Source organism: Topomyia yanbarensis, chromosome 3 (assembly GCF_030247195.1).
Source record: "Topomyia yanbarensis strain Yona2022 chromosome 3, ASM3024719v1, whole genome shotgun sequence".
Classification (NCBI taxonomy): Eukaryota; Metazoa; Arthropoda; class Insecta; order Diptera; family Culicidae; genus Topomyia; species Topomyia yanbarensis.
In genome coordinates, this window is record NC_080672.1 from 10,679,062 (window position 1) to 10,705,237 (window position 26,176).

Genomic DNA, 26,176 nt, shown 5'->3' on the forward strand with positions numbered 1-26,176 from the left:
ACGAAGATAATAACACAAATGTCCTGAAAACGGTGAAATGCTCGCGTTTGAGCGCAACGAAAACTAAACTCGAGTGCCTCTATTGCTACTCTACCATTTGACTCAATACGTTGAACAGAGATGGCAGACTAACTCTTAATCCTACAACGGTTTCGTGACCTTTTCTGTACATAAAAGGGTTTGTGGGGTACATTCGTACCTCAGAACTAAAATCCCTCTAATATGCCTAAATTTTATTTTATTTATAAATAAATTAGATAGTTTTATTCTAAAATCATTCGTAAAGTAGCTTATAGCTCTGAGGTAAAAATGCACCCCACAAAACCGTTCTAGGGTTCTAGGGCAACATACCGCATTTTGTGATATAATGGCACAACAAGAGGTAGAGATCATATCCATCCTGAAAAATGAGTACCAATGAAAAATGAAATTCATGCATTTAACGACCGTAAAAGATCTTAATGTTGGTCGCAGTGGTTAATCTTCTACAAAAAACAACAGCTTCAAAGGGGTTAGGGTGATAATAGAAACAAGGCGAAAATTGGCTCATTACCCTACAATATTAGTGTTGTTAATCTTATCAAGAGAATACAACTTACGTTGCAATTTATAAGCGAAAACTTCAGTGTGCTCCGAAAATTGGTTTCAGAAAATGAACCGTGGTTTTGGTCGACATATCAGCACGAATAATTCAACCGAGTGAAAGCTTTGGTATCGAACGGGAAAATATCATGAATCGTGATGTTACTTCTTAGGTCAATCAACTATTTTGGAAGGGCTGAAATTTTTCTTAGCTAAAAACCTTTCCACTTGCACAAGTACTTATGAGTCGGGGCCTCTTGTTATGTGCGTACTTCATAAACAACTCCTAGTTCATATCTGAAATAATATCATATCGATTAGTCTACGTCAGAACGAGGATCACAAGTTCCCTGTCTACATAATACACCGTACTTAAGGAACGCAACAGAACTGGACAAATTAATTAGAAATATTTGAAATCTGATAGATTTCATACACATGAGAACATTTCAGGCTGCTTTCTGGTTGCGCATTTCTCGTGTTGTTCCAGAAAAGCTGTTTTGATTTGGTTTGTTACAACACAATAGCATGTGTATTTTTTCTATACATAAGCTCAATCTTTGAAAACGAAAACATGTATAATAAGTTTTTTCATTGAATAGATATACATTGCATATTTTTTCAATGAAAAATCCTTTTCAACATTTTATGAATTGGAAATGCACTTTAAATCGCTAAGTTCCTGAGAGGCGATAATTGCAATTTTAAATAATGGTGCTACAGGAAATTAAAAACGTGTGAACTTTATACACATAGGGTAAAGTGCCGATTTTGGCCCTGTTAGGGAGGATGCCTCACTATTTAATCATTTATTTGGTCTACAGTCGACGGAATGCGTAACAGAAATGGTTCGAAAACGATGAAATTTCAACGGCGTCAAATGGGTCCGATGAAAATTGGCCAAAATTGGTCCATTACCACCCCTCATTACCTCACGTCGTACTTTTAATTTATGGTGTGCAGTTGTGAATTATGGAATTATCTGGTTAATAAATGCGAAGAACTGTGCATCTGTGTTGGATTACCCTCTTTTAATTAAAATTAAGCGAAATACGTAATTATCAAATTGATTCAATGGCAATAAAACGGTAATTATGTTCAAGGTGCATTCACTTTCAGGCTCATCGTGGTCGTTTTTGTGTTAATAATATTGCCCGGCTACTGCTCTTGTTACGATCAAATGGTTATGTTAAATAAATATAATTTAAAAATGGACCAATCCTTATACGCATGACGCAACCGCTATCGGTGGTCCAAAAACCATTAACAGTTGTTAACTACCGTGTTTAAGCAGCTTAACATTTCCGCAATTTGATTGCCTATCAACAGAGTATCAGCACAACGCGTAAACGTAAATGAACGGTAAACACCCGCTCCCCTATTTGCTTATGTACTTACCTCACCGAAAGCGTTCCACAAATAGCAGGCGGCGATGGGCCATAAAGGCTTATAATGATTGCCGAACGTGTACATGTACAGCAGGCCGGGTGCTGGGAAAAGCAGGGTAAACATGTCACAAAGTGCCATAGCTGCAAAAAAAAAAACAAAACCGACGAAAGTTGAAATAATTAGTTGAAGTTTAAAACAATTGTGCTGTCGCTTCCCGCCATCTCGCTTATCTTTCGCGAATTCACCGCACCATCCACGCTTCACACCTTAACGATTGACCTTTATCCCACGAAAATACCAACCAACTGTGGTGGTCCTGACAACCTGAACGCCATACCAGTGCCAGCTTCCGGCGTAGCTTTTCCAGTGAAAAGCCGGATGCTCTGGAGCGTAGGAAAACGATGATTTCGCTAGCGCTGCACATTTGCTAGCGCAAAGCGTTCAACCGGGCAACGGTTTCTACCCCCTTATCATTCGTTACGGTTGACCTATATTTTTTGTGGAGTTGGTGGTTCACGATACACACCGGCAACAAACTACTACCCCAGGAGCAGCCTGGCACCAGACCAGTGAGGGATCTATCCGGTATGCCACAGGAAGCGCGCATTTGTTTCATGCAATTGAGCGTTTGCGATAAAGGGTTATAGATGGGTTTTTTCCTTTGAGTTGCTGTGATAATCCGCTTTGGCTATTGGATCCACCCTAAATCGGCTGGAGAGACAAGCGGTTCAGCGGGATATTTGGTTGGGGGTTGTTTGACGGTGAAATCACCGTTTACTGTATAGAGCAAGTTTGTCCAGTTCACTTTTCTGGTTGGTATTCCAACCCATTCAGCACGGTTCAACTGCTGCGGAGCTGCATCCGAGCGCATGATGGATCACATCGGCATGAAGGACGTGCGGGAACAACAACTTTGTAATTACCTACGCCGAGCAAATTGATGCACTGCACGTAGAGTGGAAAAAATATGTGAATTTCTCGGAGAAAGAAGAGGGCCGTCCAGTTTTGATTAGAGTACTCGACTTGGTTCGGGAAACTGAACACGGAACTGGCATACTGTTATAGTGCTGTAATTGCTACCGTTGCGTTGTTGATGCACACTGCCATGGAAACAACGAGTGCTGGTCAATTGTTCGGTCTGTGTAAGAGGTGCTATTGAGAGATAAAAGCGGGTCTTGTCCTTCTGGAACAAGGTCTTAGCAAGTGTCAATACTTCATCGTTACCAAGTGTTGTAGGATTGCCTTGGAAACGGCATCGTGTTTCTTGCAATGCTCATTTCTCGCGGGTTTTTTTTGAGAATGGCCAATAAGCATACTGTCAAAATTCACTTAGAGAGAACATTCCGGACAAACCGTAACTCGCCGAGAATGGATGGTAGCATTTAATGAAAGATAAAAGACGACTGTTGCTGTGATTTATAATCGGCGATTAATGGTTTGTTCAGAATTTCCTCTAAACGTGAATTTTGGCAGTAATAAAAAAAATATTAATTCAAATATCCATGTTATTCATTCAGTTGAATATCATACATTAATATTCATTTCACTAATTATCTAGGAAAATGTTTTCAAATGCCGGTAAAGCATGTAAAACAACAATCATCATCGTTTGCATTGTACCAGGACCTACTTTGATGCGTTGGATTCGTTCGCTTCGTGTAATAATCGGTAACGAATGAAAATCGGTAGAGATGAATGGGCGGTTTGCCCGTTTGACGTTTTCAGCTGCGTCACTGTATATGGAAAATGAATGTGGCTGATTATGATCAATTTTTATTCAATGAATTTGATTATTTGTAACTCTGCTATTTATCAAAGAAAATATTTATAGTCCTGCGAAATTTTGTATTATGAGAAAACTATAAATCATTAATATTCAAACCTTGCTTTCCCCTGAAGATGGAGAGTGGAAACGTTGCACTATGGGAAGGCATGTGACCAAAATATCAAAAAATACATAAACTCCACTTTAATTCATTTCTGTACTGCGCGTTTATATTCACTAGAATTAAGAAAAACCTTGCGAATCTCAGAGAAAATGTTTGACTTGACTTGGAAATATGGATGTTTGAAGATAAATATTTTGAAACGTGCATTTCTATTGAATTTTGACATATTTATGTTCAAATATGTCGTTTGAAAACTAAAATACCTGTTTTGTGTAATATGCTATGATGATAGATCCGCCAAACAAAGTCTCCTAAACACCCGCTGAACTCTCGACGCGGGATGCAAGTATAATGTTTCTTCTAACTGATAGCGAAGGTTTGAGTTGTCCATATTTGCTCTAGGCTGAGAACGCTTTGTACACGAAATTCATCAACTTGTGCCGGATCCTCGCTTGCTTTTCTGCCTTTCCAGCAGCTGCGTGCACCAATGATCACCGGGTCACCAACAGTACGATAATTCACCAGCGAACATAGATTCCTTTTTCAATCTTATGAAAAGCACGTTGTCCGTTTTAAGAACACTAAACTTTATTCTGTCCAATTAATTTTATTTTGTTTCGCGCACTGTCCCTTTTTTCGTTGGATTTTAATTTCGACTGACTGATCTTGCCTATGTCCCTCTACTTTTAAACCTCATATGTACCTTTGTGTTCGTACTGCATGCCGTACTCGTATGTTATATTACATCGCTGTTTTTGTGCTTCCTCGTTGTGTTCTGTGTTAGTGTTCTACAGATTGTGTGTCCCTCTAATTCGATGTTTAATTTATTTGAATACCGCGGTACCAAAATTCACTTCCCTATGCTATGAGTGCGGTCCTACTAAACACGCTTCAATTGATGTTTCAATGGCTTAGTGGTAACAATTAGTAGTCTCTTATGTTATGGTTTCGTATGATACTCATTAATTTATATCTCCGGAACGAGAATTCAGAGTGAAATAGTTCGCCAGCTATAAGGACAACTAGAAAGAGACTGCATTGTAATCGACTTAATGCACGGCTTTTGTGCCATCGACTAGATTATAATCATAGACGTTACACATTTTCTTTTATTTACTTCAATGCATATGAATGCTTTGATATATTGTCCTGTTTTATTCACGAATAGCATTCACTCTTTGTAGCTGTCTTTTTAGAAGGCTTGAAAGGATATGTTGAAATACTGGACCTGAAAATTCTATTCCGATTTTTTTGAGTTATCTGTGGCCAAAAGGACATCTTTAAATTCCAAAACAAATTAAACGATCCATCAATAAAGTAAAATCACCAGGTAATCTTGAACGACGCTGTCAGGAAAAGAAGAATTAAAGCGGAATGGTGAAAACAGAAAAAAAATGGAAATATTAGAAAGTGCATTGTATATTAATTAGTCATTCTTTAAATTTTTGGATTTTACCAAACATTTCAGAACGTTTCGAAAAACTGGTTCTCAAATTTGTACAATTCGTTTAATTGATTTACTCTATCTAAATCTTTTTTTTTTTATTTCATTCTTTATACTAATTTTTTCAGTTTATTCATTTCATGGATTTAATTCGTTTTGTGTATTTTTTGATTTTTAATATATGGCCATTTTTAAATATATAATCATTTCGTTTTAATCATTCTTTCTAAGCATTGTTTTTATTCATTTTGTTCATTTGGGTTCATTCTATCCATTTTACAAGTTTCATTTTTTGGTTCCATTATGATCAGTTTATTCATTTTAAGTGTTTTTCTCATATCATTCATTCAACTTATTTACTGTTTTCATTTTAGGTAATTTACTCATTTTTTTCAGTTACCACGTTTTATTTAGTTTTTTTTTCGTCTAACTAATTTTGTTCAGTATTTCTATACAAATTATTTGACATAAATCAATTTATCTTATTAATTTTATAACTGGTTTAATATCCCTTAATTTTTCGTTTTAATCATTGAATTCATTTTATACTGCTTTTTTCACTTCTTTTTACTCATTTTACCATATCTATTTATTTTATTCTTTTTATTCATTTTATCCTCAGTATTTATTTATTTTCTTTATTTTACTTATATAATTTGTTTGATTCATTTTGTTCATTTAGTTTTTTTATTCGTTTCATTCATTTTTTTAAATTTTATTTATTTTGTTCATTCTATCCACTTTATCAATTTTATAGATTTCTTCAAGTTCATACATTTTTTTCAGTTTTTGAGTTTTATCCATTTTATTGATTCCGTTCAGTCATTTCTTTTATACAGTTCATCCAATTTGTTAGTTTGAATCGATTCAATTTATTCTATTAATTCTAATTTATGATATGATATAAAACATTGATTCTCAACCTGGGGTCCGCGAAGAAAAATATATTTTTCGAGTGCCTATTGAAATTTCAAGTCTTGTTTTCTAACAAACTGAAAATAACATATTGATAGCATACAATCGATCGAATGATATCAGTACTGCATTGCACAGGCTGATACTGAAGAAAGGTCACTTCCGTAAGTGTAAGCTCCATTTTCACTTTACAAAATATTCTACCTCACGATCGTAAATCGTTTAAAAAGCACGGTTTTGGAGGAACCTGACCTTAACTATTTTCCCCTCCTCCTCCATAGTTTGCACAGATCTTGGCCCTGAAGTCTTTTTCAGGGATGTTATGCACCTCAGAGCAAATAAAGAGAAAAAAACAAACGCTCTTTGCACTTTTCGTGCGAACCACCGCTCTTCTCTTTCACAATAAACCTCTTCACTCCGATGCGTGTTGCTCCCACACGTGTATTCTACTCCATGGCTGCACGCCACAAAGAGTAGAAATAAAGAGGCTCTTTAGTGTGTATCTTGGTCCCACGCGCACGTAAGTAGAGAAGGCAACCAAAAACATTTTTAAAACGTTTTTCCGGTCAAACTTTATCTGAATTGTAGTTTGATTCGCCTTCTTACATGCTTTTCAGTGAGGGGAGGCACGAAAAAGTGGCTCTTCAAGGTGACTCTTTGAACGAAATTGTGCAGCTCTTGGTGCACTCTTTTTCGTTTTCAAGTGTCTCTTTGTGCGGTCGTTCTGCACATCGCAGTGTTTTTGTGCTGCTCTTTTTTCAATCGGTGTGTTTCGCTCTTTGTGGCTCATTGGTAAGCAAACAACTAGCCTGGTCTTTTTATTCGGCCAGTGGCCAGTGAGACGGTACCGGTTCGTAGAATCGGGAATGCCATATTTCTTGTATGCGGCACACCTCGTCATGTCATTGCGTATTCGTTTTATGCTAATTTGTAACTCATCTGCTGGGTACCGCGCAGCTTTTATCTTGGCGCACTTCCCTATTTTGCTGTAAAGGTAAAATAAGGATCCATTCATTGAATGATACATAGTGGTCTAGGTACTTACCTCGACGATTTACAAGGGAAATGGATGCCAAACTGTTTCCGCATCAAACAAATGTGTGAAAAGAACTTTACGACTTTGGCACACAAGTAAATGTCTACCAGTTTGACACTGCATTATAGAGTGACAATTTCAACGGTCACTAGATTAAAAGCGCTGGAGCATCGGAAAAATCAATTCGCGCAAGCTAAGGCCAAATGTGGCACATACTAAATTGGTGCACGAGTTCTTCGTTCTATAAACAACTACAGTAAAATAGACGGAACACATTGAAAACAATATTTCGTGGTAATATCTGCATTATCTTCTTCTTCTTCTATACTGTAAGAATGAAAGTGTTTTGCGATGAACGAGCATCACGCCTAAACCGCTGCACGGATTGGCTTCAAACTTTGCATATGTGCTCAGGAGACTTCTGGGAAGGTTATAGGCATGATGTTTTTGTCACATGCATATAGACATATAGGTTATATGTAAGTTACATATGGGTTGTATTATCGACATATATGAGAATCAATATATGTATGTATATTCGCTAATTACTTCTAAACGACGCGTCCGATTTTGATGAAATTTGGCATACGGAGTCCTTCTGCCAAGGAGATGTTTATGAGGTAGTAATTAGAGGGGGTGGTCCAAACTTCAGGGGAGGGAGGTGTCTTGAAGCATTTTTAATATCTTTGTATATTATTTGATATATGCATTTCTCCCACGAAGGAGGTGAGCATGACTGACGGGTCGGCCCCTGAAGAAGGGAGAGAATCAGAGAGGATTCTGAGGTTATACGTATCCAACTATTCAATGGAATGCGTAACGACGATCTGATTTTGATGAAATTTAGCATCTGTATTCCACCAAGAAGATTATCATGGGGTGATTACTGTGGAGAGTTGTTGATACATAAGCCATGGTTAAGAGAGGGGGAGGGCAAAGCATTCTTTTAAATTACGTATATTTTATTTGGCATATGCATTTTTTCACCAAGGAGGGGACTATGATGGGTTGGTTCGCAATCAGTTGGGGAAGGAGGATTTCTTAAGCAGTAACTGTCTATCCTTTTAAGTAGATATAAAAGTCTAAAACTTTGTTTCATTTAGGTTTGTCCGAACACTAATGGAACAGTACTAATTCTCTTGAAGGCAATAAAGTACTGATGAGTTCATGTATTCGTCACATATTGAATACCACGTTTAGTGTCCGATTGAAAATTAGCTTCTGTAATCATTCGCAATGCAAATAATAACTACTTATCTAGCTTTATGCTGCGATCGCTTCATCCGAAATAGTATCGACGCAGTAGGAGTTTCATATTTCCTGTAGAAACGTTAAAGTTTATTGTACATCACATTAAACTTTACTCTAAAATTACTGTATTGTTACAGGACAAAGTATAGCGTTGTTGCTGAACATGTTTATACGGGTTTGCACCATAGAATGACAACCAAACATCAGCACAATTAAATCTTATTTTGATCTCGGTTTATGTTTATAAAATATGACGTCTAATTTTGATATCATTTTAGTGGTCGTACATACTTTAAGTTTGTTAACCCTCAAAAAGGCCAGCTTAAATCGTGACTTAAGGAGGCATTTCTGTCATTTTATCAGCGAGGGAATTGATAGCCCAAAATTCAGATTTTTATTTCTAATAACAAGTTTATTAAAACACGATAATTGCAACCCGCCGGACTTTTGACATACCTTGCCTTTTTGAGGGTTAATAATTTTTTTGTTTATATTTCTTTGACAAAACATCATATTGAATACTTATTAGTTTATCCACAAGAAATCTTATTGAGTTTTCAATTTGCGCTCACTAACAGCAGTTTTCTATTTGATATCATTGGACAACTCTTCTGCTCTCGATTAATGTTCAACTGAGAATACTCCAGTTGATAACCAAAAAAAAGTTTTTCGTTGAACTTCACACAATCTTTATGAATATCATTCGAGGCATTGGTAGTGTAATACTGATCGATTTTAATGAAAATGTTTGTAGCGGTATGGAGAAAACTGATCTTTTCCGTTTTCAAAAATGATCCTTTTTCCCGACTCGACATAGATGCCAAATATTATTGTACACATCCGCACATTAAAATGATAATTCACATACTATTAGAATTAATTATGCCCCAGATAGTGGAAATTAAAAACATTTTTATCTGATGATTAAATTAATTTTGGTGATATTGATTATAATTTTTTTTTAATTTCTTCTACATGTATTGATTTATTTTTTCTCTTTCATTGAGGCGTAGCAAAGCGCGCCGGGTAACAGCTATTTTCACATATAAAAGCATATAAAATTCTATGATTTGACAGGAAAATATGTTGCTACACACTTAAAAGTATTTGCATCTCGCAAGATGCACATGAAAGGAGCGTTACAAGCACATGTAAAACTGTTCTTCGTGTTCACAATTCTTCATCTTTTTCAGCGAAGTTTTACATCAAAAGAGATGCATTTTTTTATTTCACATGCTGAACCACTATTATAAGAAATCAAAATAGGTCGCAATATTGTTTACAACCAATGTAATTTTGATTTTTTCTAAGTGTGTACGTTTTTTACGTCTAATGCAATTTTTCTTTTTTTTTTTTTTCTAACTGTGTATGTTTATTATAATTTATTTTTTCTTTGTGAAAACATGCACTTTTTTGTTTGGTTATAATTAAGTAACTCATAATTATCCAATGTCATCTTCCACTTTCAATAATGCAAAACCTTTATTCGAGACCCCTCATCAATACGTTCTTTTTTCATTCCGCATAAAGAATTCACCCCATAGACGTTTTTAAAACGTTGAAATCTCCAGTGGCACCTCCCTCGTTACTCAACCAAAACATTACGCTATCTACTTTGAGTAAATTAACTTCGTGGCAATGAAGTATATGCACAGCTCAGCATGGGCAATCGATGATTAATGAAGTGAAAGACGCCTCTAAGCTTATGTGCTATATTTACTTCATCTCCTCTCTCATCCACTGAAATTCCCACTGTTTGTGACCAAGCTTATCACGTCTTAAAAAAACCCGGACCACTGCTGTGACTTTGCTTCCTCAGAGGGTAAATAAATATTTAACCAAGAAGAAACCGTCAGATGTGCGAAAATCAAAATCCCACACTTCGATGGTCTAGTGGAAGTTCAAGCGAAAAAAAAGATGGGTGGGTAATGTCTGCGACATAACCGGAGAGATGTAGAATACATAAGGAACACGTTCTTCAAATATGTTGATACTCATTGGAATTTTCGGACAAAAGGTGATTTGGGCGAGGAATATTTCAAATTATTCTTTACAAAAATGATGGTGGTCCTGAAAAGGACCAGTTTTGTTGGCGTTGTTGGCCTTGGTGAGGGAGATGGCTAACGATGAAATTAATTGTTAGCATGAGGAAGTCGCGTAGTACTGGCCAATGGAAGAACAGATAATAATTGATTCCTGAAAATCAATTTTTCTTTATTCATGTAAATTATACATACTTACAAATCTAACAGAAGATTCCTGATCATATTTCTGAATCATTAGTGCGAACATTGTGTAATTTGGTTAAGTACAATGAAAGTTACAAACTTTCCAAACTCGACCTTCTGTTCATTCAGAAATATTGAAATGGGGTGTCGTGGTCACAATAAAAAAAGATGGGTGGGTAATGTCTGTCACATAACCGGAGCGTCGTGATTTCAATTCGAGACGTTAATTTAAATCTAATAATATTCAACAGAATCACGTTTGAATGGGAAATTTTCAAATAATTCTCTATGGTAATAATGGTGGTTCTGAAAAGAACCTTTGGTATCGGCGTTGGTGTTGATGGTGATGCGCTGGATCGTTGGATATTTTTGGTATGATAGTTACGTGCCTGGCGAACTGTTTTGTAGCCTCGAACAAAACGACAAGACTGGCTTCTTCGGGTACCATTACGGCTGAACTTTATAAGCTTAGCTCGACTTTGAAATCCTGCACAATCTCATGAATCAGACACTGGTAGGGCTATTTTGTTTGCTACTAGCACGGAGCTGCACAAAAAATCATTTAATGCAGTTAGTTCACGGGGGCTGCCAAAAAGCTTGAATAGAAGCATGCGACTTCAACGTTTCTCTTAAACACATGCAACAACACATTCGTTTTGGTAATACTGATAATAACAGTAGAAAGGAATGGAAAAGCAGTGCACGAAACGAGCGAGAGGATAATTTAAATTTTTGTTCCGTGTGCAAGCTACTTCTTTCCACCCAACGTATTATGTTGCTTGTTGAAAATTTGCTACACACCTTAAAATAAAAGTTTCAGTTTAACTCTCACTAGAACACAATTGATTGGTCCTGAAAAGAACCGTTGCTTTTATTCTAATTTACGCCCACTCCCACAAACCGACCAAGTAGGCATCAGTGGCTTCATTACGGCTGAGTTTTGTAAGCGTAGCTCGACTTTGAAGTAATACACAACCTTACGAACCAGACGCTGGAATGTTAGCCAGCGGATTAGTTGCTCCGTTGCCCTTTAGTTGGGGCGAAATACTGGCATGGCGACAGTTCCTGATCGGTAGTTGGTTGCGATGGGCCACAAGTAGCTGGGGCACTTTTGCGGACCGTCATCATCGCCAACTGCTTTCCTCCGGTGGACTGGCTGCTTGCTAGTGCTTGAACGAATACGAATGATGAGAAAAACCGACCGACCAATATTCATATATGAAAACACAAGAAAGCACTACTATCGCTCTCCCGCTCGTTTTCGTGCCATTCCTGTGCCTTTCCTTTCCGTTCGGCTACCAATACTAGCATAACCAAAACGAATATTCTGTCTTTCCATCGCCTTCAATCTAGTGGCCAGTGCTAGCAAACTTGCATGTTCAGTTTTTCAATAACAACATTCCAACAATATTTTCAAAGAATGTTGCAGATTTGAAAAGAAGGAAGGAGAAGATTTTCACAAATTTAAATTCTTTTGTTTTATTTGTTAGCGCTGATAAAGGCTATTTAGTTTGCTACTAGCAAGGAGCTGCACAAAAAAATCGATTTATGCAGTTAATCAACGGAGGCTGCCAAAAAGTTCGAATAAAAGCATGCGACTAGTGTACTTTGCACGTTCTATATTTTATCTATACTAGAGAGGATCAATAAAATAATTCAAATTGTAATAGCGACATGCAATTGTGGCAACACTGGTCATGAGATGGTGGGGAACACGCATATTCGTTTTAGTTATGATGGTAGTAGCAGCAGAAAGGAATGGAAAAGCAGTGCACGAAAACGAGCGAGAGAAGATAATTTAAATTCTCTTTCTTTCTTTCCACACATCGTATTTCTTATATTGCTTTCTGAAAATTATTTGTTATACACCATAAAATGTAAATTTCAGTTTAACACTTATTAGAACACAATTAATTGGTCCTGTAAAGAACCGTTTATTGTTTTATTGCGGGAGCATAATTCAGACGCACTCCCCGCGGACACGGTGAGCTAGAAAGCACTATTTTGCATTCTCGAACAAACCGACCAAGTAGGCATCGTTGGCTTCTCGGGGCATCATTACGACTGAGCTTTGTAAGCGTAGCTCGACTTTGCAGTCCTGCACAATCTCACGACCCAGACGCTGGAACGATAGCCTACTCTGTTGCCCTTTAGTTGGGGCGAAATTCTTGCAGGGCGACAGTTCCGATGAGTCACCAGTAGCTGGGGCACTTTTTCCGTCCGTCGCTATTGCCAACTGCTTTCCTTCGGTGGACTGGCTGCTTGCTAGTGCTTGAACGAATACGAATGATGAGAAAAACCGAACGACCAATATTCATATACGAGAAAGCACTACTATCGCTCTCTCGCTCGTTTTCGTGCCATTCCTGCGCCTTTCCTTTCCGTTCGGCTACCAATACTAGCATAACCAAAACGAATATTCTGTCTTTCCATCGCCTTCAATCTAGTGGCCAATGCTAGCAAACTTGCATGTTCAGTTTTTCAATAACAACATTCAAACAATATTTTCAAAGAATGTTGCAGATTTGAAAAGAAGGAAGGAAAAGATTTTCACAAATTTAAATTCTTTCGTGTTATTTGTTAGCGCTGATAAAGGCTATCTAGTTTGCTACTAGCAAGGAGCTGCACAAAAAAATCGATTTATGCAGTTAATCAACGGAGGCTGCCAAAAAGTTCGAATAAAAGCATGCGACTAGTGTACTTTGCACGTTCTATATTTTATCTATACTAGAGAGGATCAATAAAATAATTCAAATTGTAATAGCGACATGCAATTGTGGCAACACTGGTCATGAGATGGTGGGGGAACACGCACATTCGTTTTAGTTATGATGGTAGTAGCAGCAGAAAGGAATGGAAAAGCAGTGCACGAAAACGAGCGAGAGAAGATAATTTAAATTCTCTTTCTTTCTTTCCACACATCGTATTTCTTATATTGCTTTCTGAAAATTATTTGTTATACACCATAAAATGTAAATTTCAGTTTAACTCTTATTAGAACACAATTAATTGGTCCTGTAAAGAACCGTTTATTGTTTTATTGCGGGAGCATAATTCAGACGCACTCCCCGCGGACACGGTGAGCCAGTTTAACTCTTATTAGAACGCAGATTAGTTTCTCTGTTGCCCTTTAGTTGGGGCGAAATTCTTGCAGGGCGACAGTTCCTGATCGGGTTGCGATGAGTCACCAGTAGCTGGGGCACTTTTTCCGCCGTCGTCATCGCCGACTGCTTTTCTTCGGTGGACTGGCTGCTTGCTAGTGCTTGAACGAATACGAATGATGAGAAAAACCGACCGACAGATATTTATATAATCGCGCTAATATGCACTACTATCGCTTTCTCGCTCGTTCTCGTGCCGTGCATGAGCCTTTCCTTTCCGTCCGGCTTCTAATGGCCTAACCAAAGGAATATGCCGTCTTTCCCCCACCAAGTGCTCTCGTCAAGCAACCCAATGCGAATAACCATACGAACAAACATGTAATGGACCTATATATAAACTTTTCATTATTTTATTGTTCGGTTGGTCTACCATAACGACGGCTCTGTGCGGGATGGGCTGAAAATTTTCACTTTTCCGAGTCGTTTTCGAAAGATTTTTCAAAACACATTTTTTTGTTATTAGTACATGTTATACATACTTCAAATTTTAATACAGCATAGAGGAACATATTTGCAACAAATTGGTCTAAAAATCAAATCATTCTGTTAAGTATGATAAAAGTTATTAACGTTCAAAATCTGACGCGGCGCCGCAGCCGATATTTTGAAACGGGACCCCTATATTGAAACCTTAAATGTATTCTACATTAAAATGATGAGTGACCGAATGGTTTTCCTTCTCAACAACACGCAAATTGTACACTGTTGCTGAGAGGTTGAATTACTTAAACCAACCGAACAGAGCAACTGCTGTGCCACATCCTATCTACACGGTTCTCTGTCCGGGTACTGCTCCTCCGGGAAGATACATTCATTCATATTTCAGCACAATGTATCTCAGCGCGCAAATATAGATGGGCCCGCGGAGAAAAGATTCAACAAAGGAATACGGTGTGATTTATGCCTGTATGAGAGCACCTAATGGGAGCGGGAATTCTCTTTCCAGACCAGGGGATGTTTGACTTTGGATGGGGAGAACAGTTATTGACAATAGATTCGATTAATAAATTACTTCCTTTATAATGCTTTCGGTACAGAACAAATTCGACTAAAAGCAAATAACGAGTTCCCGCGACTTTTATGTACATTTAAAAGGCAAATATTGATTTAACCCTCTCCAGTGCAGCAGTGGGATGCTGCAACTCAACTCGAGTTTTTGTCTGTTTGCCGGGTTCTGTCACTCGAACCGAGCTGCTCATCGTTCCCAGCATGAAACTTTTCACTATTAAACAATTATCAACAAGTCTTTGTTTCCTGCGAAGTACAGGTGTATTTTGCCTTAGTTGGACGACATTTGATATAAATAGTTAACGAAAGTGAAAGTGATACGACCGATATCAATGTTTAGTAGAATTTGAACGACCACGGGTATTACTTTGTATAACTATGCATAGTATTTTGTTAACGTTCAGTTTTAGTTTTGGCTGAATTGCGGAATGATGTATACCCTTTAAATCTACTGTTTCGACAACTACTTAGATGATATTGACGCTTTCGCTTTGTCTCATCAGTATGGTGCAGTCAACTTGATCAGCATGCATAGACGTAACGTCTAATAAGTAACATTGTGGTAACTGGGAACGTTGGTAATAATTATATTCTCCACTACATTGTTTACAAAATCATTTCGAAAATGGTTGTTTCGAGCGATCTACTCTGAACCGGATCCAATAATGAAATCAGTTTTTGAAAAAACTCCGGTCCAGAATATCATTGAAGCAAAAAAAACGGACACTAACATGTATCCACAGCCAACTGCGATGATTGAAATTTGTTTTGACAACATGCGCTGTGCAATTAGAGTACAAAAACACAAACATAAGAGCCGTTCTGTTAAGGTCGAAACAACAAACATTCAACTCACACGCAACCTTCCACACACCGACACTAATGATTAGCCGTCAATGTCAACCGAAATGTTTTGCACTCAAAACTCATGTCACGGATAGCGCATCAATTACCGGCCGGAAACGCTATGCACACGTACCGCCCATCATCGCCAGTAGTTCCGCTAATGAACAAACCAAACATTAAGCGACATTCCGTGTCATGTCACATTTTAACTGGCGCATGACTTACTTCTAAACGTTCTGAATCATTTGTGATAAAACGCCATCCCAAATATATATCTCAATTACACGCAGGAATTCAAGCAGTGCACTATAACGATTGCTCTGATGACACGTAGAATGACCATCGGGTATTCGGGTAAGTAGCCTGAAATTTGGTTGTCACTCCAGTAGCTCCTAGCTCGGTCGGGAATTTGTCATTGCGCTACAAGTCGCCATCATCGGGCAATCCCTTTTTCATGGTTCACGTACAGTGGAAACGTGCCCTGTCGGATCTAATTGCTGCGTGGAAACTTCATCGAGACGACAGTTTCGATATTGCCCACGCAGAATGGTCGGTATTTACGTGCTCGGGAGGAAGGGAAACTTGCGACTGATTTATGCCCTAGTCGAGTTTATTTTCAAGCGGAAATTCTACCGCTGGGAAAAATCAATGCAGATACGGTGTTGATAAATTGAGGCATTTTATGAGAATGAACAAACAAATGGGAAAATTTAACTAAGCTCGTCCAGGCGCCACAATGGAAGTTTTGTGGTCAGGGGGTTAAAGGCTTTCATAAATACCGTATGGTTGATGTTTTGCGGTTTTCCTCATATCTATCTGATAATTTTGTTTTATTCCCAGAGAGCAAACAACAGTTTATCTACAGACGTTTTATGGCACAGACTTTCGAAGATTTATTTGATGCAGCCGAGTGAATTGTGAAAAATGCAGCTAAACGAATATGACGGTTCGGTATTGCGCATTTCAGACCAAATAAGATTATCACACAAGTGTGAACCTTCCTTCAAATCGTGATAAAAATGTGATTGATCGAAGCAAGCTTTGAAGAGAAGTGACGTGTTTTTACTTATTTGCTGCCTGTTATTTTTTTCTTCATTTTAGAGTGAAGAAAATTAATAGTACTTCGGAAGAAGGAATTGCAGTTCCTGACCGAGACCGGAAAAAAGAAAACGAAGAAGAAGAATAAGAAGAAGTGAAGAACGAGAGGAGAGAATACCCGAATTTTTCTCCTTGAAGGAAGGAAGTCAGACAGTTTCAGGACCAGACAAGCAGTATTCGAAGTTTGAAGAAGAAGCATTCTAGGAAAAGAAAAGGATAAGTATTAGTTTGCTATTTTTTATTTCTATTGATTGAGTTTTTTTAAATTTTGTGTTGTGTTTAAAATTATTCCGATCCATTAAATATTTTTCACATGGACGGTGACCCGAGTGATTCTCTTGAGCTTATTGATTTTCAAGATGATTTACCTAATGGTCAAAATTTAGAACCACGTATAAAAAATATCCTCTATCAGCTAAAGGTCCATTTTCGGTATATTTCAGGGAAAATAATAAATAATATAAATGTTCTCCTTATTTCTGCTGAAATTTATAAAAAATTTAAATCAGTAAAAGAAATTAAAAAAATCTCTTTAAACAAATTAAGAATTATTTTTTCTGATTGTGATGAGGCAAATTTATTAGTCACATCAAAACTTTTTGCTGATATATACCGTGTTTATATTCCATGCGATCTCGTTGAGATTGATGAAGTAATTTTTGATGAAATTATTGATTGTCATTAATTTTGGTTCAGGAGAGTTTAAAAACTAAAAAAAATCTTCTGTGCAAATATTACATAGCGAACGTCTATATAAAAAGCAAACGATGATATTAATCAAAAATTTATTCCTTCTAATGCAGTGCGTGTCACTTTTGAAGGTTGTTCTGCCCTCCCTGATTTCCTGTATGTGAATAATGTAATTTTTTATGTTCGAATTTTCACTCCTAAAGTGATGCATTGCGAACGTTGTCAACTTTGTGGACACACAGAAAAATTTCGCTCTAACAAAATTAAATGTGGTAATTGTAGTGGTGGCCATAGTACAGTTTCATGTAAGAAAATCACAGAAAATTGTATTTATTGTCACGGAAAACATTCTAAACTAAATAAATGTCCTTCATATAAAGTTTGCAAAACTAAACTTTACCAAAAAACATTAAATAGAAGTAAATATTCATATGCTGAATTATTGAAATCTTCTACATCAATAATTACAACAGAAAATTCATTCGATATTCTTGATGATACTGATGATATAACTGTTCCTTCTGACTCTCAACCTGGTTGTAGTTATCGTCCTCCAATTAGAAGAAGAAGAAGTAATTTACGATATAAAACAAAAGAAAATTCTGAAACTTTGATACCTAAATTTCATAATCGGAATGAATTTCCTTCACTCAAACCTACTTCTGAAATTCCAGGTTTTCAAAAAATTAATACGGAAGAAAAATCTACTGATTCATCACACAACCCTTCAAAATCTATTATTAGTGAAATTATTGAAAGCATTTCTAATTTTTTAGGTTTAAGTGACTTGGAAAAACTTAATTATAAAAGTTGTTCCCTTTATAACATCTCTTCTTAATTCATTTATGCCCCTCCTTGTTCAACTATTTTCAAATGTTTAATGGCTGGCAACTTATTTTAAATAATTTGAAATTTCTTCGATGGAATAGTAGAAGCATCTTACAAAAGATTGATAGACTGAAAGCAATAATTATAAATAATAATATAGATATATTTTGCATCTGTCAAACTTGGTTAAACGAATCGATTTTTTTTCGTATTCCTAGTTTCAATATTTTTAGGAAAGACCGGAATGATTCATATGGTGGTGCTATGATTGGAATTCGTCAAAATATTGAGTATTGTACTTTAAATTTTCCTACATCAAATTCCATTGAATGTGTTGGCTTATCAATTAAATTAAATAAAACAAAATATTCCATTTTATCTATTTATATCCCACCAAATGGTAATCTTTCATCTTCTGAATTTAATAGAATAATAGCTAATGTTTCTGAACCATATTTTATCCTCGGCGATTTCAAAGCTCTTCCTGGGGATGTGAAAGAGACAATGGTAGAGGTATTCTTCTTTTAGATATTATTTACGAGTTCAATTTAGCTATATTAAATGATGACTCACCAACTAGAATTGCAGTCCCTCCAGCAACAAATTCGGCTGTTGATTTAACCTTATGTTCAAAAAACTTGAGTCTAAATTGTTCTTGGACTGTAGTTGAAGATTTGTAGACACAATATGAGCTTCTTATCCGCTCGTATGAGCAACGATCAGCGTTATCTGGAATAGCTGAGTTTTGATTGACTCTCAATTTTCGCATTCGATTTGTATCTTTAACATTGCGAGCACTGTCTTTTTCATGTGTCATTCGCTGACGCTTTCGCTCCAAATTGTGTTCACTCTTGTTTTGGAGATGTTCTTGTATTTGTCGAGCTTTCTACTTTTGCTGTCTTTTATGATTTAACTACAGTTTGCAATTCTCTTGAGTTTCTTGATGCATCATGTGCGATAATAATTAGGTGGCCGTTTAACCAATCTTTTTACATTTAAGAAAGTTTATGATTCATGGTACAAAAAAAACGAACCCGCAAACGGACCTAGTCGATACACACGTGGCTAGGATAAGTGGATCCGGCGAAAGTCACTTGAAAGGAGTCTGATGGGGATTAAGCTTTCATACCTTCTACGAACGATTCCGAGCGCAATTGCTCGCATTCAAATATCTTAACTAGTTGAAGCAAGAAGCTGACCACACCGTCAATCTCCTCGTCTTGCGAAGGTACATAGACACGGTTTGCTTGCTTCAGGTCAGACAAAACAACGCGAATCTTGTGTAGTCCAACCCTTGCAATTTCGATTGCGGCTGAATACCGTTTTGTCAGGTCCTTTGCAATTTGTATTATCATAAGTTGTTTAACTTTGAGCCGGAATCAGACCGCCCAAGGACCAGTCGATCCTTCTTGGTACGCCTTGATACGACACTGGATGGCGGAAAGGGGGATGAGGTGGTTATGAAAATAAGCTAATGAGATTTGACAACTGGAAAAGTGGATTTGTAGGCTTGAGTGACAATGTAGAGATATGATGTCGGTTAGAACCACAGATTTGAGATGAGGTAATCGATACATGCCACAAATAGCTCTATTGCAAACGGGAAAACGTACAAATACGCATATCTAAATCGCCGGAGTCTTGTTATAAGGACCAGAAGCAACTTTGATATATAAAGCTACGTTTAAGATAAAAATAAATTTCTGTGAAAGAGGCACCGAACGACTCACTTTACCCGAAAGCTTCTTCTTGCCAATAAACATAATCGGATTTCGGTTAGACTGCCAACTCGTTCAGCTTGCGAGTGTTTCTCAAGTCAGTCGGTCTGACAGGTTCACGCTGTCATGGAGAAATTGAGAAAGACGGGAGTGTTAGGAGATACAAAAATGGAAATCAGGTGTGACCGAATCAATTTTCACAACAAAGAACTTATTGCCAAAACTAATTGCTAAAGAAACTTAATGGTGGAAATTCAATTACTTCTTATATAGATGACCGCCAACCCGCCGTCAGAATCGACGGCCCCTCGCAAGCAAACCTGCGAACCACTCGTTTGCCCGGTTTACTCAATCATAGGGGCATTTTTTAGGTTTTTTAGGTCCGACTAAGCAGAGCAACGGCGGACAGCATACAAAGTAAAGTAAGATGACATCGCCACACTGAGCGGCAGTTTTAATTTATTCATTATATTATAAACATTTGATCTAGGCTTAAATGTTTTTTTTCAGAAATACAAACTAACCTTTGTTTGAACTTTGCCAATCCTTTAAAGTTGAAGTTTGAACTTTGCCAATCCTTTAAATTTTTAACCTTAGTTATGATATTTGATTTTTCATTCCTTAAAGGGCATTTTGTACAATTACAACAAAATGTTAAAAATTTGGTTTCGACTTTATATTTATCCGACATTTTGTCTTCGACATTTTGGTCTTTCGACCATTTGACCATTTGACCTTTCAACCTTTTGTATTTTTGACTTTTTGTACTTTCGACCTTTTGCCTTTCGGCCTTTCGTCCTTTTGACCATGTGCCCAATGTTTTAAATAGAATTCTCTAAGTGAAAAAGTTATCTTCTAATAATATTTTGTAAGTTACTCGCAGTATAAATTGGTGATATATCTCGGCACCTGCCGATAAACCCGCTTAGTTAGGTTCACCGCCGGTGCTAATTGACTCACTAAACTGACATCGTTGTCGAGAGAAATCTCGCTACCGCTCAGGAATCGGATATCGGTATCGGGAGAAATTCCGCCGCCGTGGAAGCCTCAGTCCGAGTAAGTTGAGTTCACCTCCAGAGCTATCCGAGTAGATCGCGCAATATCTAAATAGCAGAAATCGGAATGGAATCATGAGCGAAATAGCTTGCTGCAATTTACCACTGGATAATATCCGAGCGAAGTGACCAAATGATACACAGTCATCACGAGCGCGAAAAAAGCATAGAAGCAAAAGAGAAGGGGAAATCGCTACTGCGCCATGATAACAATAGACGCGAAGAACGCGTTCAACATTGCTTCAGTGCAGTTATCGCCGTAGCGCTGCACAGAGTGCGAGTTCCGGACTATCTGTGCATGGTTCTGAAAAGTTACTTCCAGAACCGAGTACAAGTCTATGGAACGAACGTGGGGCACATGTCGATTAGTGTCACGGCGGGAGTACCTCAGGGCTCCATACTCGGTCCGATGCTCTGGACTATCACGTACAACGGAGCGTCCACACTGGAACTGCCCAGGAGAATTGAGATCGTCGTCTTTGCAGATGACGGCAGAAACACTAGGCATTGTGGAAACCTAGAAGCACGTGGTCTTCGAGTGCCCCAGGTTCGAAGAAGGTCGCAAGGGTAAGCCTGGTATGACAGTTGACAATATCGTTGAAGAGATGTGCCACGACAAGCATTTCTGGGACACTGTCAACAAAGTGGTTACGAGTATACTCTCTGAGCTGTAGAGGAAGTGGCGAAGGGACTAACGAAGTAGCTGCTCCATTGGCTAGAAAGTCGCCGTTGGAGACCAGTTGAGTAGTACGCGACGTAGCGGTTTTGGGTCGTTGGGGTGCCAGCGAACCGGACGTCAGGCTTCGCCGGAATTGCCGTACCGACTTAGATCCACCGCCGGGGACTAGATCGAGTAGACCGCGTCGAATAGCTAGGAATGGATCGTTGGGGCGCCAGTAAACCACCGGAAGCTAAGCTTCACCTGGAATCGCTGGCCCGTTGAGTAGGCTAGATCCATCGCCGGAGATTAGACCGAGTAGTTTGGCACAAAGCGGGAAGCTAAATGGCTCACGGAAACAACCATCGGTTTTGGGAAAAATCTACCACCGGGGAATTCACAGTAGGGTAGATTAGCTGCCTTGGAATATCCGACAACATCGACGTGGACAAGGGGTGCTGCGCATTCCACACGAGCAAATTGCCTGCCAAATCATGATTTTTTGGCAAACTTATACAGTTTCTTATACTTACTAACTATCTCAGAAACGTTCCACTTATAACGAGCAGTGAAGAAAAATTAATTCAGGAAGCTTCCGCACATGTGATTACCCCACTGTATTCTGTCGTAAATCGGCGCCTACTTTCAAGGAAAATTTTTATGCGAGATGCGAAAAATATTAAGAACAAAGACAAAAGTCTTTGTTCTTAACATTTTTTGCATCTCGCATAAAAATTTTCCTTAAAAGTAGTTCCCATACCACGTATTGGGATCACTCTTGAAAGCTTGGATTACCCGCTTGTGACCATTTACACAACTTGGAAAACTATTTAAGATAATTTTTCCTTCCAATCGACGGTCAAATGTTCGTTGTACCGTTCAAAAACACGACTTACTGTACACACCTAGAAAAAATAGTGTAAATTTACGTCTCCTGACCATGACATATACGAGCATCAAAAATGACTTAGTTTTACGTTTGATTTTAATTTTACATGACGTTTAATTTCGTAAATCATGTAATTTTACTCCACATACAGCGTTTGTTCTGAATGGTAGGAAGTGTAATTTTAAGTCATTGCGCATGTAAAGTATATGTTTCATGTAAAATTAAATGGAACACGGTAATGTTCTGTCGTTTCGTAAATTACGGTTTGTTGAATTGTGTCATGTTTGCAATTACGTCAACGATAAAATTCAGATTTTTTTGGTGTGTAGATTGGACCATACCCAGCTTCTTACTAATGCACAGTGTTTTTTTCTCTTCAAAATCGTGCCATCTATTATTAATTACGCCTAAATCGTTAGATTTGGGTCAATGATGTCTTCGGAGAAATTTGTGAACATTACAAGCCCTTTCATATGGTGTTGTTATTTTGATGATTAATCTCCCTAAAAGTGAGATATACATACCAACTTTCTTGCAAGTGCATATATCAAAAATTATGTCTTTAGCAAAATTGTAGAGTAAGCTTTTGCTAACAACTTTGCTGAAGACACAAAGTCTTCATCTTTAATATCTTCAATATTATTGCTGGTTGTTTGTGGATGAACCCTTTAAAGCTAATTCATCACTGTAACTTTTAAATATCATTCTGACAAGTTCGGTATGATCCGCAAAATGGTTTGAATTATCAAAATGGACACCTTTCTATATTACAACAACGGCTTATCTATGGTATTTTCTAAATTATTTTGCAATTTTTGAAAAATAAAGTCTTTCAAATGGTGATTGGTTGTTAGCGTGGAAATGGTTGAGTTTACGTAAATAGTGTTTTCGGGCTACTTATCAAATATTGCAAGGTCTGTCATTTGCTGCTATGATTTTTGTGATTAATCATCCTATAAGTGAGATTTTTCAACACATTTTTTTCGGTAGAAGAAATGAAGTCTCTTCTTGTAATGCTTAAGAAGTTATAGCTCGTTATATTTGGATGTCCCAAAAAAAAATATTTTTTGAGAATATCCTTTTTCCTTTTTATTTCGACGACTATGACTAACACATTTTCTTTTTTACATTTTGATGACATTAAATTAGCTAGAGATTACTGGGTAGGGTAAGTTATGAAAATTAGAGCAATAGTACTCAAGTTAGAGTAAGGATGTGAAGTATACGGATCGGAAAACTATAAGTGGCAGGCTTAATATCTTACAGGCTTAACTTTTGTCTTCTGCTGATGAGGGTCGAGCTTAGGCAGCATACCTACAAATCACCCGGCATTCGGAAGGCAAATAGAGATGAACAGCAGAAATCATCATTGATTGATGCTAATCGCCGACAGGTTTTCTTCAGTGGATATCTTGCGTGGCTTTTCTTTTGTCGGTTCTCACGGTATGATGGAAAAGTCTGTCTGTGCCAGGAGACATGCTGGTGATCTCGGGTGATTCGTAGTTATGCTGCTTAAGCTCGACCCTCATCAGCAGAAGACAAAAGTTAAGCCCGTAAGATATGTTGAGGTCGGCCAAAAAATCGATTTTTTTTTATTCTTCTATCGTATAGCTCAGGTTCTTAAGAATGTTATCTTAAATTTTTATAGAGATCGGAGCAGTGGGGGCAAAGTTATAGCGTTATTCATCTTGCTCTCTTATGGAGGTGTTGCCTATACTTGAAACTTTGAACGCGATTATCTCGAAATCATGTTTCCCAAAAGCGTCTTTGCGGTGCCTAAGATTGCCGGAAAAGTTTTCAACCGATCTCAAAACTTTTTTTTTATTTGTTCGTAATTTGACTGCCGTGTCCTTGAATGATTCCATTTTTTTTCGTCAAAATTTTCATATTATTGTTATGAATCCTTTAATAATTTTTTTCAGGTGAAAATAGTGATTTTTTTTGGAAAAATCGTCCCCGTTTCCAAAAAGAAGAATTTTTTTAATCGATCGTTCAAGGACACCACAGGTACATATACTAATGTTTTTTTTTAGTTTGATGGTTTCTGTTGAGCTGTTGGACTGGAATCGTAGTCACATAGTCTTTGAAAAAAAACGCGTTTTGCGGAAATTGCTATGCTTCGACAATTATCAATATTTTTTTATTTTCTCAAGTGGATTTTGCAAATTGGACATTGTACTACGCTACGCATAAAAATATGGCTTAAATTTATAAAGATTCAAACTTTTCCCTTTTTTCCCGCATCTCGACATATATAACCCCTTAAGCCTGTTCCAATAACCCTGTCACTTCTAGTTTTCTGATCTGTATGCTACACATCCTTGCTCTCACTTGAGTACAGTGGCTCTAATTTTCATAACTTTCCCTACCTAGTAATCTCTAGCTAGTTTAATGTCGTTAAATGTATTTTAGTATATCTGTTGATGACACTCCGCACTGGTTCACTTTTCGTCGATTTTGTAGATAGAAACTCGCGTGTGACTTTAAACTACGGACTTTATTGAACTGAACCTGCTTTATTAATATTTGCATGCACTGGTTTTATTGTACTTGACTCGTTGATAATGTGGTAACGACTAAAATGTATATCCTATATCCCGTACTACCTAGCCTACGATCAGTGATCGGTGATAACGAGAGCAAGAGAGGATCGAGAGAATGATAAGCCGAAGCTATATTCACCACAGCACTCTGCGCTTGGTCTTCTGTGGCTGCTAGGTATCGCCTTAGTAGCTTTTAGGCGATCATGTCGCGTCCCTAAACTACTCTTCTCTTCGTTGCTCCAATATCACCGGCCGCCTTGAAATGACCAACAATTTCAACTGAACTATTTAGTACAATAATAATTTGTCTTATGATCTAACAATGAGTGATTTTTGTATATCTAATTCTGCACAGTTCATACATAAATTCTAACGCTGTAGGTATTGTACCGCCTTAAATACGTGAACGTTGAGAACACGATCTTATCCGCAAAAATTTCATTTGAACGATGACGAGTCGGCGTTTGAATGATGACGATTAGACTGATATTTACTTCCTTCCTTGATGCTCAAATCATATTGGAACCTGTTGATGGTGGACTGTATGTGTAGTTGATGTTCTCATGAGACGATTCAGCTCAAGCCTCGGATGAGGCACCCAACGGACCATATCTCTGGAATCAGATGAGAGGCGATTTTTTACTCAATAATAAAATGAAACAAAACGACTTCCCTGAAGCGGTGGCTATGCGCCACCGCAGGCGCGCATTGCGCCGCTGACGTTGCGTTCAGCATATCCCATGCGAACGTTACACTAGGGTGATTCTGATGACAATAGATGGCCTCGTACTGCTTGTTCGTCCAATAGTTCTGAAGGTTTCTGAATAGCGTCTCCCGTTCGTCTCGTTCTTGAAGTGGTCCTATCAATAAATGAGAGTGTTGCTTTCTCAAAGTATAGCGAATGATATCGTTACGTAACTGCGCGTGGAGGTTCCTCAACCTCCACTG

At 37.7% G+C, this 26,176-nt stretch overlaps 1 protein-coding gene across 1 annotated transcript in view; it reads right to left on the reverse strand.

Moving 5' to 3' along the window:
- Positions 1-26,176, reverse strand: part of LOC131693607 (sex peptide receptor) — a 273,633-nt gene that overhangs the window by 148,758 nt on the left and 98,699 nt on the right. The window contains exon 3 of the mRNA XM_058981540.1: positions 1,981-2,111. Coding sequence (XP_058837523.1) covers positions 1,981-2,111 — 131 coding nt within the window. The remainder of the gene's footprint in view (positions 1-1,980; positions 2,112-26,176) is intronic.